This window comes from Labrus mixtus, chromosome 6 (genome assembly GCF_963584025.1).
Source record: "Labrus mixtus chromosome 6, fLabMix1.1, whole genome shotgun sequence".
In the NCBI taxonomy this organism is placed as follows: Eukaryota; Metazoa; Chordata; class Actinopteri; order Labriformes; family Labridae; genus Labrus; species Labrus mixtus.
Window position 1 is genome coordinate 12,530,278 of NC_083617.1, and position 17,691 is coordinate 12,547,968.

At 38.1% G+C, this 17,691-nt stretch overlaps 1 protein-coding gene across 3 annotated transcripts in view; it reads right to left on the bottom strand.

Annotated features, from left to right (window-relative positions):
• grid1a (glutamate receptor, ionotropic, delta 1a) overlaps positions 1–17,691 on the bottom strand; it is a 234,337-nt gene that overhangs the window by 9,297 nt on the left and 207,349 nt on the right. For all 3 annotated transcript variants that reach the window (XM_061040061.1, XM_061040062.1, XM_061040060.1), the window contains 5 exons: positions 12,892–12,993; positions 11,006–11,203; positions 9,578–9,908; positions 6,692–6,830; positions 784–979 (listed from right to left, as the gene is read on the bottom strand). In XM_061040061.1, coding sequence (XP_060896044.1) covers positions 784–979; positions 6,692–6,830; positions 9,578–9,908; positions 11,006–11,203; positions 12,892–12,993 — 966 coding nt within the window. The remainder of the gene's footprint in view (positions 1–783; positions 980–6,691; positions 6,831–9,577; positions 9,909–11,005; positions 11,204–12,891; positions 12,994–17,691) is intronic.

Consider the following 17,691-nt stretch of genomic DNA (forward strand, 5'->3'; position numbering starts at 1 on the left):
AAGATATCGGACACAACTTTTGTTGTTAAGATTAAGATATTCCACCTTTTGTTCTAAACATGTCTTAAAAGAAGTGATATCTAACATGTAGGTCAATCAGACTACAGAGGTTGTCAGGTTATCAGACCATGTTGTCATTCATTTATAGCCTAACTGGCTTTTTGAATCTGGCAATCTGACCTTAAACTTCAGAAAGTTCTGGTCATTGTGTGAAGATTGTCATGCCAAAAATAAAAATCCCTGAAAGTATCACAAAAGTTTGGACTGCCATGAAGCTTCTTTAAACAATCATACCATATTGAAATGGAAAATCTCATTGTTTTTTCTGTAAAGGGATACAAAGGTGTTGCATCGCAAAATTTGTGAAAAAAAAAGCTTTCTTTGGCTTTCTGAGGACAAAGTAAAGCGCTGAAACATTTCCAAATATTGTGCACACTACCACTGTCAAAGGTTGTTTTTTTCTTCAAATGAGCTAAATGAATTGGTACAAACAGCCTCGTCTGAAGCGGTGTGTAGCCTTTGTTTCTCAATAATGTGTCCAGCTGACTAACACTTCCTGTGACTAATACATTTGTTTTTGACAAGTAACTCATTCAACCCCACTCCATAAAACTGAACTTTCCCTTTAAGGAAACATGGCCATGCTAACATCAACATTGGCAGCACTTAAGCTTGTTTGGTTTCCACAGCAACAACAAAGAGGCCAAAAGGAGTGTAACAAGTGGCAACAAGAGCCAAAAGTCCTCTGACAACATCGTATTTTCGAGAAAGAAAAATACTAACCTTCTTGATTCCCTCTGATGGGCTGGAGACGGAGTTCACAAAGCCATCGTTCTTGTTGATTGTCTTCCAGAGCTCAGCAAACGTGTTGTCCTGCTCCAGGGGGTTGGTTCCTTTGGCCCGGAAATACTCGTACACAGCCGACTCCCTCACGGTCCCATAAACCAGGTCAGCCTGCCTGGACAGGTCCTGGAATGACCTGCAGACAGGAACGCATAATCAAGATGATGACTTTGATTGGTAAAAGGTTAAAGACAGAAAATCACTTTCTCTGAAATATGAAAGGAAAACATTTCACTTAGCCTCATGTAGAGAGCTAATCTAATTTGTGAGTCAGCAGGAAGATGGACTATTGTGAAATTTTTAGTTTAGCTCTTCTCTTCCCAAGTTTCTAATATGCACTATAATCAGCTACATATAAAAAGACTGAGTTTTAAATCAGAAATGGACTTATAAATGGATAAATATGCCTCATTGGAACAAGAACCTGTTTTACAAATCTGAGTTAAAAAATAGTCTGATGATCTGACGTTTTCATCTCTGGTACTGGTGATTTGTTTTTGTTTGTATTTGGATCACAGACTGTGCCTTTGCATGATATTTACAAGGCTAATTTGTGTGTTACTGCCTCTTCACATTATTTATACACATGCACTGGCTTGTACATTTTTCTGCCAACAGAGCTGTTACATCTTACAATATGTCAGCTTTAAAAATCATCTCATTTTTGTCTTAATACACTCCAGTACTTTACATGTATGATGAAATAAATCACCAACTGAGGAAACTCGTGTCAAGTCAGAAAATATGCACCAAATCCTGATGTTTTATCTCTAACAGTTCAACTCCTATTGCTACATGTACATTTTGCATTTCATAACTGACTTTGGCCTTATTCTTCCCCTTTGTGCCTTTTACTAATAGTGAATAACATGAATTAAATCATGTTTACTGAATACATAATTTTGTCTGTGTTTTGTCAAAAAATAAAAATCAACATCCCTCTCTTCTTGTATTAATTACTTGACAGGGGCCTCTTTGCTCGTAGCCTTTCATGTACATAATTCCTCCTCAATTTGAAATTCAAGGTTTATTTCTATCCAAACAGTGAGCCTAAAAAACACTAATCAGCATCTCCTTTATCAACCAAATTAGCGCACCTGCAATGAGCTGCCTGACACTTCTGATTTCAAAGCAGAACCTTCCTCATCACCACCAGCACAAAGACGGTTTTTAGCGGTAGCTCGAGAGCTTGCCTTGAACTGTAATGTATTCTTTTATAAATACTGAAACAAGACTTGTATTTGCAAACTTGTCTCTGCTGATTGAAACGCTTATCATCCAGATGCTATTTGAGCAATGAGATATGTGACTCCGTTCAGCAGCTGTTTTGTTCAAGCAGACATTATTGGCATTTTGTAAATCCTCATATTCGCTGGATGCCAATGTCCTTTTAATTTGAACATAATTTGAATGGCAATCTACCCTGAAAATTACCTACTTACTTAAATGAGATGGTTTGATGTTTTTTGGCATGCTACTCTGTGCAGATTTCAGCAAATCAGAACACGAGAGTCACTCCATACTGTGTCTAAATCTAAGACTGGCTTTTAAATAACTCCCTAAAAAGTGAGAAATCACAAACTTTTCTTAGGATGACAGTATTGGACATATTTAACAATTTAATCAGAAGTCTATGGCGCAACAGTGGATGTTGGAGGAAAATACAAGTCAGAGAAAGACACAATTGATTATATATTGCATGCTTGTTCTCGCTTTAAACAGAAAGCCTTATTGCACCGAGTAGAATATCCTGCTTTAGTATTTTCTAACAGCCTCTGTTATTTACCTACACATGCTGAACTATTACACTCGAGATAAATCAACACAATATATTTCTAGATCAACAGGGCATGGAGCAAACATGGAGCAAATATGATTAACAAAATGGTGTGAAACCATTTATTGAAAGAAAAAAAACACTTGAAAAATAATAAACAGATGGCGGCACATGTTGAAGATCAAACATTCGGTATCAGTTATCCAATAAGAAGTGGCAAGGACTGAATGTAGTAGATTCTGTAGTATGTGCCATGGACATATGTCATCCATTTGTAAGCACTTTTCCTGGTTGGCCTTTCTAATCAAGCATTGCAACATACACTTTAATTTGTGACTAATACAGAGCAGTCCAACCAGCCCTCTGTTCATTCGCTGTAATGGCTCCTCGAAAGATTCAAAGAATGACAACACCAACCACAGCACACACGACAGCCACATTTGTCTCTCTCTCTCTCGGCCATGCACGGCTGCAGCAACAATTGCTTGAGAAGATTATGACATCATTCTCTTCTTATGCCTACATGTCACTAATTGCCTGTTAGGTGTAGGAGCAAAGGTGTTAAATGGCTGACAGCACAGTTAGGAATTATTATAAAGACATTTATAAATGTTAAGTAATGTAAGAATTAAAATAATTTAATACACAGTACAGATATATAGCTCACCCTTGTTAGTATAATATAATTGAATTTAAAGAACAGTTATGAAACGAAGACTATGTGTGCATGTGGAAGGATAAAATAACACTGTTAGCTTCATTATTGCCATGAAGACATTTTCAATATCACATATAGAATATGTATATGTAATATAGTTGAGCAAATGTTTGCAGAAGTTACTGTTCTATTTTGAAAAACACAGTCTTTACATTGCACCAAAATAATGTTTCATTCATGGCTGCATTCAGAATAATGCGGAGGCACACTTGGCAGACGCCCATAAGCACTTGGCTTGTTTTAAACTTATTTGAGGAAAGAATTTTAATTGCTGTAAGGATGTTTTTAAAATAATGGGAACAGGCTTTTTTTTAAATTTAAGTCATATCTGTCAGAATCCTTGGCACATGATTTGCGTTGGAGGAAAAACTGTTAATGCTTTTATGCAAAACATTTACAAAGAAGAGAAGACATATCAAAATGCTATATAATGAGATACATCACTAGATTGTTTTGGGTCCCAATTTAAATCAAACTATGGTATCATCTGCATATAAACAGATTTAAAATTTAAGGATCTTTTAATGCTAGAACACAGAGGGGGGAAGTAACCCTCAAAGCACAGAGGCTTTTTTCAGAGGAAGGGCATTATTAAACTATGTCTGTGCATTTATATGAAATTAAGTATCCAGCCACACTCAGCTTTTCGACACGAGCTAATATCTTAGACTTGTTGTTGTTAAAGAGAAAACTGTTTTTTTTTAATCAGCATTGGGGATTAAAGACACCTGATTTCCCCAGGTAGCTTTCTCCTAGAGAATGCTGATTTCTCTGCCATGTATATGGAAAAGCTATTTCCCCTCTTATCTGCCTTTTACAAGTAAGCATGGCAAGACTACAGACAGGTATAATGATACCTGAGCGGCAGGATGAAAAGAGAGATATTTACAGAGCAATACTATACTATTTGTACAAAACAGAACCCTTTCACAAAGTGAGGAAAAATGTAAGCTCTGGCTGTCGGTCTGCTGACACACACATTCACACACGCACATGCATTCATACATGTATACACACGCATACATACAAACAAAAAAACAGGGGCAGGGGCAGCATCTTTATCACTTTAAAAATTGGAATCATTCAGCCATGGTGTTTCAAAAAAAGTCTTGGAATAATAGAGAAATCTTATTACAAATGTGCTGCATGATGTAGTGCATGCATATAAAGATGACATTTGACAACCTGCTTCTCTTGGTAAAATGGTTCTTGAAGTGCATGTTACAGAATCAAGTTTGTATTTCAGATGTAGTCCCTCGAAAATATAAACCAGTTCTGGACTCTGCAGACCTCAGTAGGCATTGTTTAACTATTTGTTCGATGAATATTGTTGCATTGAAGAAGGCCGTCTCCTCAAAGGCATTGAAAATACCACACCCCTCTGTCAGTTCTCTTTTTTCTGTGTCTATATTACTTAACACAATAGGGAAAAGATTGAACTACTCGCAAGTTACAGTTAGGATCACAAAAGACGGTGCACAAAGACGTTCACAGTGAGTTTTACATCTAGGGAAGTATTTACCTTCACAGAATGTGTAATTGGAAAGGGAATCAGCAGAATTAATTTGGATTCACTGCTGCTAAGTAGGACCTGCTGCTAGGCAATTCAACAAGAGGCTTATGTTTGTGAAGAAAACAGAAGAGTGCAAAAAATATATATCTTCTACCTCAACTTAAGATCATTTTTGTAAAAAAAAAAAAAAAAAGGGATAATTAGAAATAATTTTTAATGCACTGTGCTGTAGTTCTTTACTGTTCTCATATTTGTGTCTCACCAACAAAAAGTTTGATTTTACTTTTCATAAATAGTTTTGTTGACTTAAACTTTCTCCCCACCAGTACATTTGTTCTCCCAGGAGCGTTCTGTATGTCTCTCTCTTTTATTGCTTTTTGCACAATGAATTTAGATTAGCCAAGTGGTGAATTCCACAGTCTCCAAGTCTTATAAAGTGCTTACTGACCGGGAACAGCAGACAGGGACATGTACAGCATGTGATGGTTCCAATTTAAAATTTGGTCACAGCCACTCCTAACTCCAATCATTTGAGGGTGTGTTGTTTCCGCTCCCTAAACTGTGACAAATATATACTACGTGATCCAAAGCCAATTGCAAACCTTAAAAACCACTGTGAACACACATGCAATGCACACTTGTAAAGGTCTTCTCACAGGTGTTCATGTGTGTGCTGCTTAGCATTCACTCCGAGTCCTCACATGTCCACATGTGGCTATTTGTTCAACAGAAGACTGACCCAATGCAATCAAATGCCTCCCTGCCTGTTCTTCAGGGACAGACAGCACACAGAATTGGATTTGGTATCTGGCATTTGTACTGAGAACAGGCTAGTTGTTAGTCTGTGGGTCAAAAATGACAGAAAAACAGCCTGAGGAAGTCAAGCAAGTGATGCTGATGAGCTATGCTTGAAGTGTAAATCTTGAGATAACGTATACTGCATGCAACACAAAGAAAATAAAATGATGCTTTTCCATCAAAACAAAGACATCAGAAGATTTTAAAATGTTTACAAGACAGCATGCAGAAGTTTTTAAAGGGGTCCAGTAACAGGGGAACTTGTACACATCAAAGTTGCTCCAAAAACTTAAACAGAGGCCTTTTTTCTCTTAAAGGTTGTTTCAGGTCAGTTTCAGGACATACTGTATTCTCAATGGATCAAGATAATTAGTTAATCGTTTGTACTGGGACTTTCAATATTCAGTAGGTCAAAAGAAACAATGTGTCAATCTGACACTGCTCTTTTCACAATCAAAACAGTCAATCCTCACTGTGGAACATTTTAATAAAGGCTGCATAGTGATTGTGCTATTCATTTTCCCATCATACACCCTCCCACCCAGCAGTAGGGGTGACAGACAGTAAAAAAAAACTATAGATATAATCAATCTTCTTACTTGGTAACTCATTTGTTATTGAAGGTCAAATGGAGACATCAGTATTAATTTCTGTCTTTTTTAATAACCAGCTAAAATCACCTCACAGGAGCTTTAATAGAAGTAAATGATCAGACTCAGTTTTTATAACTCATTTAAAAGACCAGGATCTGGAACAAAATGTCTTCTAAGGACATCTTCAATGTTATGCAGAATACATCTTGTGTATGTCTATCTTTTGAAATGTACTGTTCACATGGACACAGTCATATCATGAATATTAGAAACTAACAATAACTGTTGGTTTATGAGCTGTTAATAATAAAAAAAAGAATTATTCCTCTATTAACTATAGGTGTAGGTGTTTACAATGACCCCTGGTTGTGTTGAGGTTACACCAGTAGAGAGTCAAGTACATTTGACTTGCTGATAGAAAATGTTCGATTGAAGCTTTGGGGCCTTACCTGACAGCATTGTCCATGCGCGACACGGTGAGGTAGGCAGCCAAGTTGGCTGTGTAGGAGGAACACACGATGAGGGTGAAAAGCCACCAGCTGCCCATGACGATACGCAGAGCGACCGATCCCAGGATGGAGTCAGTGCCTGTGGAGGTACAGTATAAAATGTGTCAAAACAGCACCATATCTTTACTATGTATTGTAAAGGAATGCACCACTTTGATATCGATTCATAAATAGCAGTCTGAACTAAACTGACTCAAATAGCAGGAACTGGTATCCATGAAAACCAGGCCAATGGATTTGACTGAATTGAAGTGCGGATGGACAGTTTCCTGTGTAAGCAGTGGAGGGTAAGGCCATTGTTTTTCAAAAGTGAGGAAGGAAGCTTAAGTATCAACTAATTGGAGGTATTGACTGATACCACCTCGGCAGCACCTTGCAGCGGCTGCAAAGTTTTGAAACTTTGTTTTACAAATTAGGGCATTCACTGTTTATCTTAGTCTGATGTTTACTTACGTACACAAAAAAATGAATCCCAGTCTTTTCCACATAGTGGGGTTTACAGTTTATTAATTCAACACTGGCATCAGATCAGTACCAGGTATTGGATGATGCCCAAACCCCAGGTATCAATATAGGAACGTTAAAAGTTGGATTAGTGCATCCCTAGTACCATACAGAATGATATTATCTATATCATGATCAGCATGCAGCTCTCTCTTATATAGATACATTGCTAGAAACTAATGTGAGTTCTGAGATGGTCTTTGTGTTACAATGGGATGAGGCTACAGAATGGTACTTGTGACAATTACAGCAAGTTTATTTTACAACACATGAAGTAAATTTAAAATAATTTACATTAAAATTTTGCTCATATATATTTGTATGTCTTGAAGACATCTCACTTCCTTTTTTCATTCTTCTACTTGCCTTTTCAACATTATTTCTTAGATGTCTTGAGTCCTGTGCCCTTCACTGTGTTGTTTGAGGAGAAAATCTGGCTATCTATAATAGCTTTACTTTCATTATTTTATTTCTGCGTCATACTGAATCTCTGTCTTCAAATGTCCAATAGCTTATGAGGTGCAAAAAAAATAAAAAATGTCAGCACACATTCTAATTTTGAAGAGTAAAGCCATAGAAATGTCATCTGAAAGATTCAGGAGTGTGAAATGTAATGAAAACATATTTGTCTGAGAGTGTCACAATCAACACAGCTGCAGCCTTAGGACAGCTTGGGGAAGAAAAACTGAAGACCTTGTCAGATGCACAACATTCCGGCATCAGTCATTTTTATTACACACGGCCATGACAGATTTCTTAAGGTCATTGAATGTGAAATGTGCATCTTGAAACTTTGAGTATTCACCCAGTGCAAGTGCCCACTGTTGGGCAGGGTCTTTAATTTTAGTAACAGATTGATTCTACTTTCCTCTTCATATGGAAAAAAGTGTTGTGCCCAAAGTTCTCCTTCAGAGTTTAAGATGATTTCCAACCTCTCCCTGATCTGACAAAAAAAAGGAAGGTCCCTGTTTTAAGGCATCAAGGAAAGCCAGTATGTCTGTGGGTGGATTAGGTTATTCAACCCAGATCATACAGAAAAACAGGGAAATGCTGTTGTATCATTATGAAATCATTCGGTTTATGCTCCCTGACAATGGCACACAATGCGTCAGCAGACCCACATCAAAGTGGCCCATGTCATCTGATGAAATTAATGCAATCCACTTGCCAGAAACAAGGTGAAAAAAGGGAGGCAGAGAAAACACATGCCGTAAATCACACACACATTCCCTGCTCCCTACCTACAGAGGGAGTTCTCTGTGGTGGGCTATATCATGAACTCAATAAAAAAATATTTCAGTCATTACTCGCTCACTCAATGATGCCATTGCTGCCTGTCATCATCATTAAGAAAAACTAACGTTACTCTGTTGAAAATTCTTTACTCTTTATCAAAAAGGTTTCTGGAGTTTGGTAACAAAATGCCGCCCAAATATTTTCTTTTTTGTGTTTCTGTGTTCACACTGGTCGCACTGTTCTTGTCACTATGAGAGAGTCAAAAGTCTCTTTCTGCTTGCAAAAAGCTTTAAACCACTATGCTTGATGGTATATAATGCCTGGATAGTAACTGGTTGTATGCTACGTTTGAACAATGCATTGTGGGATAGAATGATTGCACTATATAGGTCATTATAATGCTCACTCAGAATTTGGTCCCCTCTACAAAATGGTGTATTCACTATATAGTGCTATATGCAATATACTGTAGAGAATAGTGTGTGGTTTCAGACACAGCCATGGAATTTAGCCTCTCTTAAAATACAGTGGGAGTTGGGCTCCTAGGCAGGGTGCCAGACTTTGATAGATGCAGTTTGTGGCTTTGACATTTGTTGCTGAAGTAGTCATTTATCCAAACCGGACATAACTGGATCCCCACCGGACCTAAGGAGGATGTTCTCCTTGACAAGGACACCTTCAGAAAATGCTAGGGTGGGCGTCGTGCCTAAAACAAACCCACTACTGAATCAGCATTTATTGACATTCATGTGTGTATTTTTATTGTTTGGTGTTTTGTCATGTCTTTCCATAATCAATTGAAGTAGTTTTGAGAATTTTACTTAATGAGCATTAAATTATTGATTTGATTCAGGATTCAGTATTTAAAAGTAATACCACTAAAAACCAAGAGAAACAGTAGATTTTGTATTGATTCAATAATGACACAGACCTTATCAACAAACACAACTTTCAAAAGAACTGGTAACTAGTTGAAATGTAAATTTGGCCACCTGCCTCACTGTGGTCTTCCATTACATGACAATTAAATGACATGTAACAATTGGCTTTGCATGTTGTGGCCGCCAGAATCAAACTATCACCCACCTTGTTGCACAAAAGCGCCATAAACAATCCAGATGGCGCTCTGAAGCGATGTGGACACAGACGGTGGTGGATGGCCTCCTGCATTGTTCTGGCAGCGCACTGCCTGGATACGTCTGAGTAGGAAGATCATGATGCCCACTACAGGGATGGCTGCAGCAATGCATGCCCACACTGCCAGGTCAAATGGTGCCAGCAGTGAGAAAATGTTGATCTTTTCCTCTGATTTGCGCATCAGGATTCCCACTGAATAGTCCAGATAGCGCTTGCTGAAATCCACCACACTCTCACGTTCTGGGGTGATGGTGATGGCTGAAACTGCCAAGTCAGCGCGCTGTGGATGGAGGATTATAAAATGCATTTAAAAAACAACAATATATAAGAAATAATAATAATACATAATTGTGAATTGGTTAATAATTTCAAACAATTTAGGAAGTTAGGGTTTATGGCTAGTAAAAAAAATAATCAAAACTTTTGTCCCAATTTAAGTAATTTCAAGTTTCTTAGTTTTTGGTGCACTATGATTAACAATCAGAGCTTTTATCCCTCTACATTTATTTACAAATCTAGCAGATTGGTTATGTTGGAAACCTTGTGTCTGAAATACCTTTAGGCCTTTGTTTCTGAGAGATCTCCAAAGATAATCATCAAATTCGAAGGAAATTTGATGTGGACATTTTCAAACCCATTTCGAAGAAACCAAATTTGTTTTGGGAATAACAAGCACCTGCCTTTCCTTAACTATACTGTCATCTACCCGAGCAATGTTGCTGTTGATGCTTATGACAAGGGCTACTTGGAGGTGGTTTCTTGGTCATCTTAGAATTAAGTTGTTTGTTATGCTCCACATTATCTTGTTACTATAAGTTGAAAACTATAATGACTAATCACAAATTAACATAACTGATGATTCTGTTTTGCCAAAGTGAATCATCATTGGCTGACAGTTATTTCAGCCAACATATTCTGGAACTAGTGACAGTTGGTATTGTTGTGTTAAATACCTTATTGTTCATTCTGTCAGTGTTCAATCAAACTGTTCTGTCTGATCAACAACAATGAGGACTGAAGGAAGAGAGTGCACATGCTTAACAGCATATGAAAAGTTTGAAACATGAACATGAGTCATCATTATGACCCGTACCAGGTTTTGTAAAGTGCTCAAACTTCATAGCCTTTCTCCAAAAAAAGCCCAAATCCCATCAAGTTCAATCGAACAGTGATGTCACCCTGACGAGAAAACTGATTTGCTAAAACATGTGGTTGGTTGTTGGCCCTTCAAATGTTTTTCTAATCTCTACATTTTGCTCAGCTTTCTAATTGGGCTCCCATTTCATAACAAGACAATGTGGCCTGACTCCCAGAAAAAAATGATTAGAAGTGAAATCCGAACATTGATTGACTGAGATAAAAAGAAAACAAACAAACCTTGCCAATGAGTTCTCCAATCATCCCATTCCAGGATCCATTAGGGAGAAATGATCCATACTTTCCATCCCTGACTTGGTAGATGTCATATTTGAAGCCCAGTATCTTGGCCAGGGCATCCAGGACATCGATGGAGAAACCTTTGTATCTCTTTGGTTGGCCCAGAATATTCTCTGCCACCATCACAAAAGGTTCTTCCTGTTTAAAGGAAATATCGTAAAGCTGGTCAAAGGAATTCTGTGATAACACATTACTGACAAAGATAATGCCCAAAATGGCTCTTAGGTGTGGGTGGATTGTCTCTAAGCCCACGATTTATTTGTGAACTCTGGAAAAAGTAGGGCACGTGTACTTAATCACAAGCATGTCATTTATAAAGATACTCTATAATCTCCTTGGGCCCAGATTTGGTGACCGAGGCTAGGACACATTCAGTCATCTTAAGAACTTTGTGATGACACCTCTAAGAGCCTCAAAGGTGATCTAAGTTTAACTTCATCTTAATAAAACAGTTTCCTCAGCAACTGTTGACCTGTAACACATGGCGCCATGGCAACTGCTACAGTTCATCAACCTGGAAATTGCCATTTCAAATTTATTGCGCACCCCCATGGTTCTTCTTTATGGGATGGAAGTGTCAGGGTAGAATTAAGTGTTTGAAGGAGGAGTAAAGAGAGCTTAAGAAGACATGTGGAGAGGGACAGAGAAGAGGGGGGTTGGTGTTGAAGTGGGCCGAGGCAAATGACTTGATTAAGTGACACTGCCAGGGGAAAGCTGAGCAGAACTTATGTGAATAAATACGGTGAAGGTAAATCATGTATGAAGAAGGGGAAAAACTATGAGAGGGGGAGGGAAGTGACTTTAGCTTCTGGGACTGATGAAGTAAGATGAAGAAAAACCTCTGGAATGCAAGGTTGAGTTTCAACTGCCTGCTGTTGCCATGGATTCACAAGACAAGACGGGAAGACATAGAATTTAGTCCTAGAAGAGAGTATGATCAAACAGTGTAAATTGGATTGGTACAGTATAGTTCTATTTCTCAAAGATCCAGTTTGCCCTTATTGGTTCTCCATCAGCCTTGAAGCTCACTGAGGACACGAGCATCTCAGACTTGCCTCTAATACACTTTTCTCACTGTATGGTTTAGCTCAGTTTGGCTGAAATGTAGGTGTACTTGCAGTACTTTCTACGTTAAAACTGACTGAAAATTACTTGGTACCTTGTTCTTTTAAAAAAATGTAACCTCAGCCAAGGTTTCCATGCAAGCTCTGCCAATGCTCGAAGATGGAGATGTTTACGTGTGCCCCATTGGAAAACAAAATTAGAAGCCTACAGAAATAGGGTGTTGATAATCTAACAGGAGTTTGATGCATGTTGCCTATCACAGTCAACTAAGTCTACATAAAGGGGTCTTCTCCAACTGGAAAAAAAAAAAAACTTGAGTCCCTGGTCCCAACTGGAGTCTAGATTAGGAGACCATACCATGCAGTAGGAATCAGGCTTTCAAGAGTTTTTAGTTAATTGGTTAATTGTGAGGGTTTTTAGGAAGCCTTCTTGTTCTCTGCTCTGCTTTTTATGAAGCTGACTGTTTTTAACGGAATTAAATTTGAAAGCTATGTTGAATGTCATGAAGAAAGAAAAGCAAAGCAGTATAAGTCAAAATACATTTTATGAGAAGGTAAATGGTGTTGCTCTCTGAAAAGGGATTTCCAGGTATTATGTCTGTGTGAGTGTGTATGTCAGAGTTGAGATGGATTATTGGTAGGTAGAAAGACTGTTATAAATGTGTTGATGAGTTTGCCTTTACACTGTGTGGTTTGTTTTCTTTCTCTGACCTGCCTACTCAGGTCAGGTGTTAATAGATTCATAGTTCTCCCACAACTTACCAGTAACGTTACGATCTTGAGCGTCACTCCCTGCATACCGCTCTCTATCCGGTTCTCCTTCAGGCTACCATTCAAACCACGGGTGGAGTCCCAAGATGCCAGCTAATAGGAAGTAAGAAAAATCAGATAAATGAGGAGAATAGATAAAAAAATAAATCTTGGGCAGGTCTCTGAGTAACAGTGGTGCATAACGACTCATTCATAAATGTATCATAAACAAGACTGAGCTATTGAGTAAAGAGTAATGATCTTATCTGCCATTTTGTAACTCAATTTGTAGTGAAATTGAACACTGAGTGGCCAATGCCTCAGTAAACACAAGAGCTGGTTACCAAGGCAACAAGTGTCAGTCATTAGCATACTATTGGAAGCCCCTTAAAGAGTTCCACAACTTAATGCTATTGCTTGTCATACTGGGAAAGCAAACTACTGTATACTTTACCAGATGGAGAACATGATGATGATGATGATGATGATGATGATGATGATGATGATGATGATGATGATGGGAGGAAGTAGAAGTATGCACATTGTCAAATAATAACTCTAAGAAGCCGTTTTGCTTGTTGCATTAGTAATGCAAAATAAAAACACCCCAAATTATATTACAGAAAAGTTACACATCAGTTTTGATCACTTCCAAAACAATCTGTCATTTGAAAAACTCTCATTCCACACCGTCAACAGTTTGAGTTATGTCTTAAGTCATGAACCTGATGTTCATTCAATTCTTCATAAGGGCTGCCAGCTGGACAAGGATTCTTGAGGATCTGACACATCATTTAGTGTGGACTATGAGATTCGAGCTGACAGAACAAGACTGGTGGCCCAAGGCCAACAACAGTCCTTTCTGTCCACAGCACACGTGCACCATCAGTAGAAGAGACATACTGTTCCGCAAAGCCATGATAGATACATCATTTTAAAGTATTTCTTAGTTTAGTAAAATACTCAATGCAAAACTTTATTTTAAACATGCTCTGTCTAGTTGAAGGACTTTGGATCATTGTCTTCTTTTCAGGATCCATCAAAACAGATACTTCTGTTGAACTCAGTTCAATAAATAACACATTTTATTAGAATTCCTTATAAATGTAACCCTTCCCTTAAAAGTTAATGATTTTGATCATCAGTCAAAAAGACTCAAGGTGAACTGAAGTTGCCAGTTGAATATCCAAACAGCATGTAGAGTGGAAACTTTAAAGATTCTTGAACCTTCAGTGTTAACTGTTAATTAGGTTTAGAATGGGAATGCAATTGTCTGTCACCTACCCACCAAAGGAAAGTGTTTAAATGGGTAAAAAAGATTAATAAGTGCCTGTGAACATTCTCCCAAGATTAAATTTTCTTTTTTAAAAGTTACCATGCCATCTGCCCGCAGCTTTTTTTAAATCACTGAACAAAACTATCTAAAAATGTCTATGGTGTAACAAAAAACAGAAATAGTGACTCTCATGAAACCAGCAACCCTAGGGGGGCTTGGTCTTCCAAATCTCCAGTATTATTTTTTGTCAGCCAACAACAAAATTTGGTGTCATGGTCAATGGATAGACCGGACTCTCTGTGGGTTCAGATCGAAGCCAGTCTGATTCAGCCTGTATCCCTATCTTCTCTCGTATTTATTAAAGGTTTCAGTAAGATGAAAAATATCGAACTCTGTTTGACTATTACTAACACTCTTTTGACCTGAAGGGACTGTAGTAAGAAATTTGGTACAGCTAGTATTTCATCCCACTCTTCCATTCACCATAACCCAGATCTGAAGAAGTATTTCCCGGTAATCAACATAAGCAAGTGGAAAAACTTGGGTGTAGAAGCAATAAATGATCTGTTCAATAAAAACATGAAAATAAAGTCATTTATTGAATTACGAGCACAATTTGGTGTCCCTAACACAGATTTTTTTAAATACCTACAAATAGTGTTGTAGCTTTTTGTTTCACTCAATCTTTATTTGATTATTATTTGTTTCTGTATATTTGTCGATGTTGGTTTATTTTCTGGGTAGGGTTGGGAGTGGAGGAGTAGGGAGTAGAACAGTTTACACATTATCTTTCTTTTTTGTATGTGTGTCTAAGGATGCTGGCTATTGTACACATTATGAAAATAGTAAAAAGATGTATAAAAAAATAAAAAATAAGGGCCTGTGTGCACAGACAGAGTTTTTTGCGCTTGTAGTGTTTGTTTTGAATGCAGAACTAATGCAGTTCAGCGTTTTCAACACTCAGCATCCTGAGTGCTAAAACGCCCTCGGCGTCAGCTGGTTTTTGTCGTTGGACTCATAGCGCTCTTGGTTGCTAACAGTTCAACTTTTGGAACAGTGCTGTACTGGTGAATGTCACTTTCCCCTCACCGACCAATAAAAATCAAGACGGGGCGGGACTTACTACATCAACTTTGTCAACAACAATAAGAGGAGATGCTAGTGGTACAAGCTGACCTGATTGACAGACAGGCAGGATGACACGCTTTGTTATAAGGCTTAAAACCCGCCTCAGCTTCAGCTCTTTATGTTAACTGAAAGTTAGGCTGCGACAGGATTTCCAGCATGGCAGCTGCTGCCGATGAGCCTCTGGAGCCCCCTGTCATAACAGATGGGTAATGTCACTCAGGCTTCATCCATTAATATTTACAGTCCATGGTTGTAATCCTTTCCTGCTAGTTTGCTGGAAATATTTAAAGTCTGGCCGACCACTGGTGCAAAGGGAAAACTTTAAGCCAGATATAGTCTGATAGGAGTTTTATGTGGTGCTGACACAAAAGATGAGGAAGAATAGTCAAAGATAGGTGTTGATCAGCTATGCTTTTTCAAATGTCAAATTTCTGGGAGAGGAATAATCCATAATTAGATGTTTTTGAACATGTTGCCTCAGTAAAGTTCTCATTTTGTGTGTTTTTCCTGCCAAATAATCACAAGCTGAAACTTAGTTATACCTCACTAGGAGATATCGCACGTCTCGTTTTGGCACAATTACACTCAGCTGAATCCTAGTAGGCAGCTTACATGACTCACTTTCATCAGAGAGGGAAGGTTTGCTAAAAGAGTGCTGGCACTTGAGAAAATAGTTCTGGACATTTCATTCAATATTTAGTTGAAAAAGGTACCAGAGAAAACTGTGAACAGGAGCAGGGATATTTTTAAGCTTCAAGATTTCATCACATGTCCTTGCACTCAATTTTGACCTTTTGCTTTATGAATTATTAAGAGTCTTTTGCTCTTTAATTTGATTGGACTTGTGCAGTTGGGTGTGGGCCTTAAAATATCAGAGTTAAAAAACAAGTGAGCGTATTGTCTTGATGTTAAGCAAAAAAAAAAAAAAAAACAGATTAAGCGTATTTAGTGTTCTCAGGATTTTCCATTTGGCTAGCGGACAAGATTGTTTCGAAAAACAAAAACAAATCTTTGTCACTGACACTGAAGAAGGCTAATGATTATACAATCAAGAGAAAACTATTTCTTTAAATATGCAAGGCAGCAACAAATGTACAGTATGTAACTGTGAATGAAATAAAGGCATTTCAGGCAATGGAAGAGGTTTTGAAAACTTCAGAGGATTATTTAATTATACAGTATGTTATATCTTTTTTTCTTAAAAAAACAAACATCTGGAAAGCATGTGACCCCCTAAAAAACATACCACATCTCTATGTTAAGTTCCACAGGCAACTGCTTTTGAATCATGTTTGAAACCTGCCAGCTTGTGTGGGTGGAAATGAACTGTTCTCTCATCGTGCAGGATGCCACTCAAGAAGATGTGTCGTCTAATTATCTAAGCGCAGTGCTCCCCAACAATATGGAGAACAGGAGGTTAAGGAGCTGTTCAATGGCAATTGGGTTTAGGGCTGTGCAGTATGTATTTACAGAATTTTGCTGCATTATAATTTGCTCAGAGATGTCAGTAGATCTTGAGCAAAATGCATGTAATGAGTCCAATTCTGCAGGCAAGTACTACACAATCTAATTATAAAAGCAGGTCTTCTTGTTTGTGTATGCCGATGTATGTGACTTTGTTGTTTTGGGTGTCACTGTGCTTGGGTGTGTGTGTTTGTTTGTGTGTGACGGGACAAAATGTCAAGCTGTGCTGCCTGTTCACAGGGGACTATTTTCTCCATGAGCAGCTTTGTCCTCCAGTGGAAAACAGAGCAATCTCTGCTGTGTAATCTGAAGAACACTAAAGAGGAACACTTCTACTTCACAGAGCTTTGCACACCGACATGCACCTGGGAAGGTCACAGACAGTATGTACACCTGCATTTGCAAGAGTAACACTTCACTGGACACACTGTGATCTTTGAATACAGCTTTGGAAAATGTCATTTGGGGATGAATAATTGCTTTATCATTGAATGTGCAGCAAATTGTAAATCATCGCTATTTCTTTGAAGTGCCAGCACATTAAGGCTTACGATTTAGATGTCAGCCTATAAATATGCAAAGAAGTCACCAAACGTTCACCTTCTGTAAGTGAGATCAAAACATTCTGTTGTTTCCTTCTAACAAATGGAGGAGGGTATGTGATATTTTTTTTTTGGTCTGAGAGCTCAATGGAGAATACCGAGCTCATGAGATTTATAAATGTACCGTTTACAAGCTGCAACAGTTACAGGGCTGCTTTTGAGCTAACGGTTATGATGCTCAATACCATGAAGTAATCATCTCCAATGGGGCTGATATAATGCCACTGACCACTTGGAAATGACAAAGGGAGGAAGTGAAATAGTGCCATAACTGTCACAATTAAAGGATCTCCCAAACATCTTATAGAAAGTGCTCGGTTTTCTTTCATGGGACCATTTGAA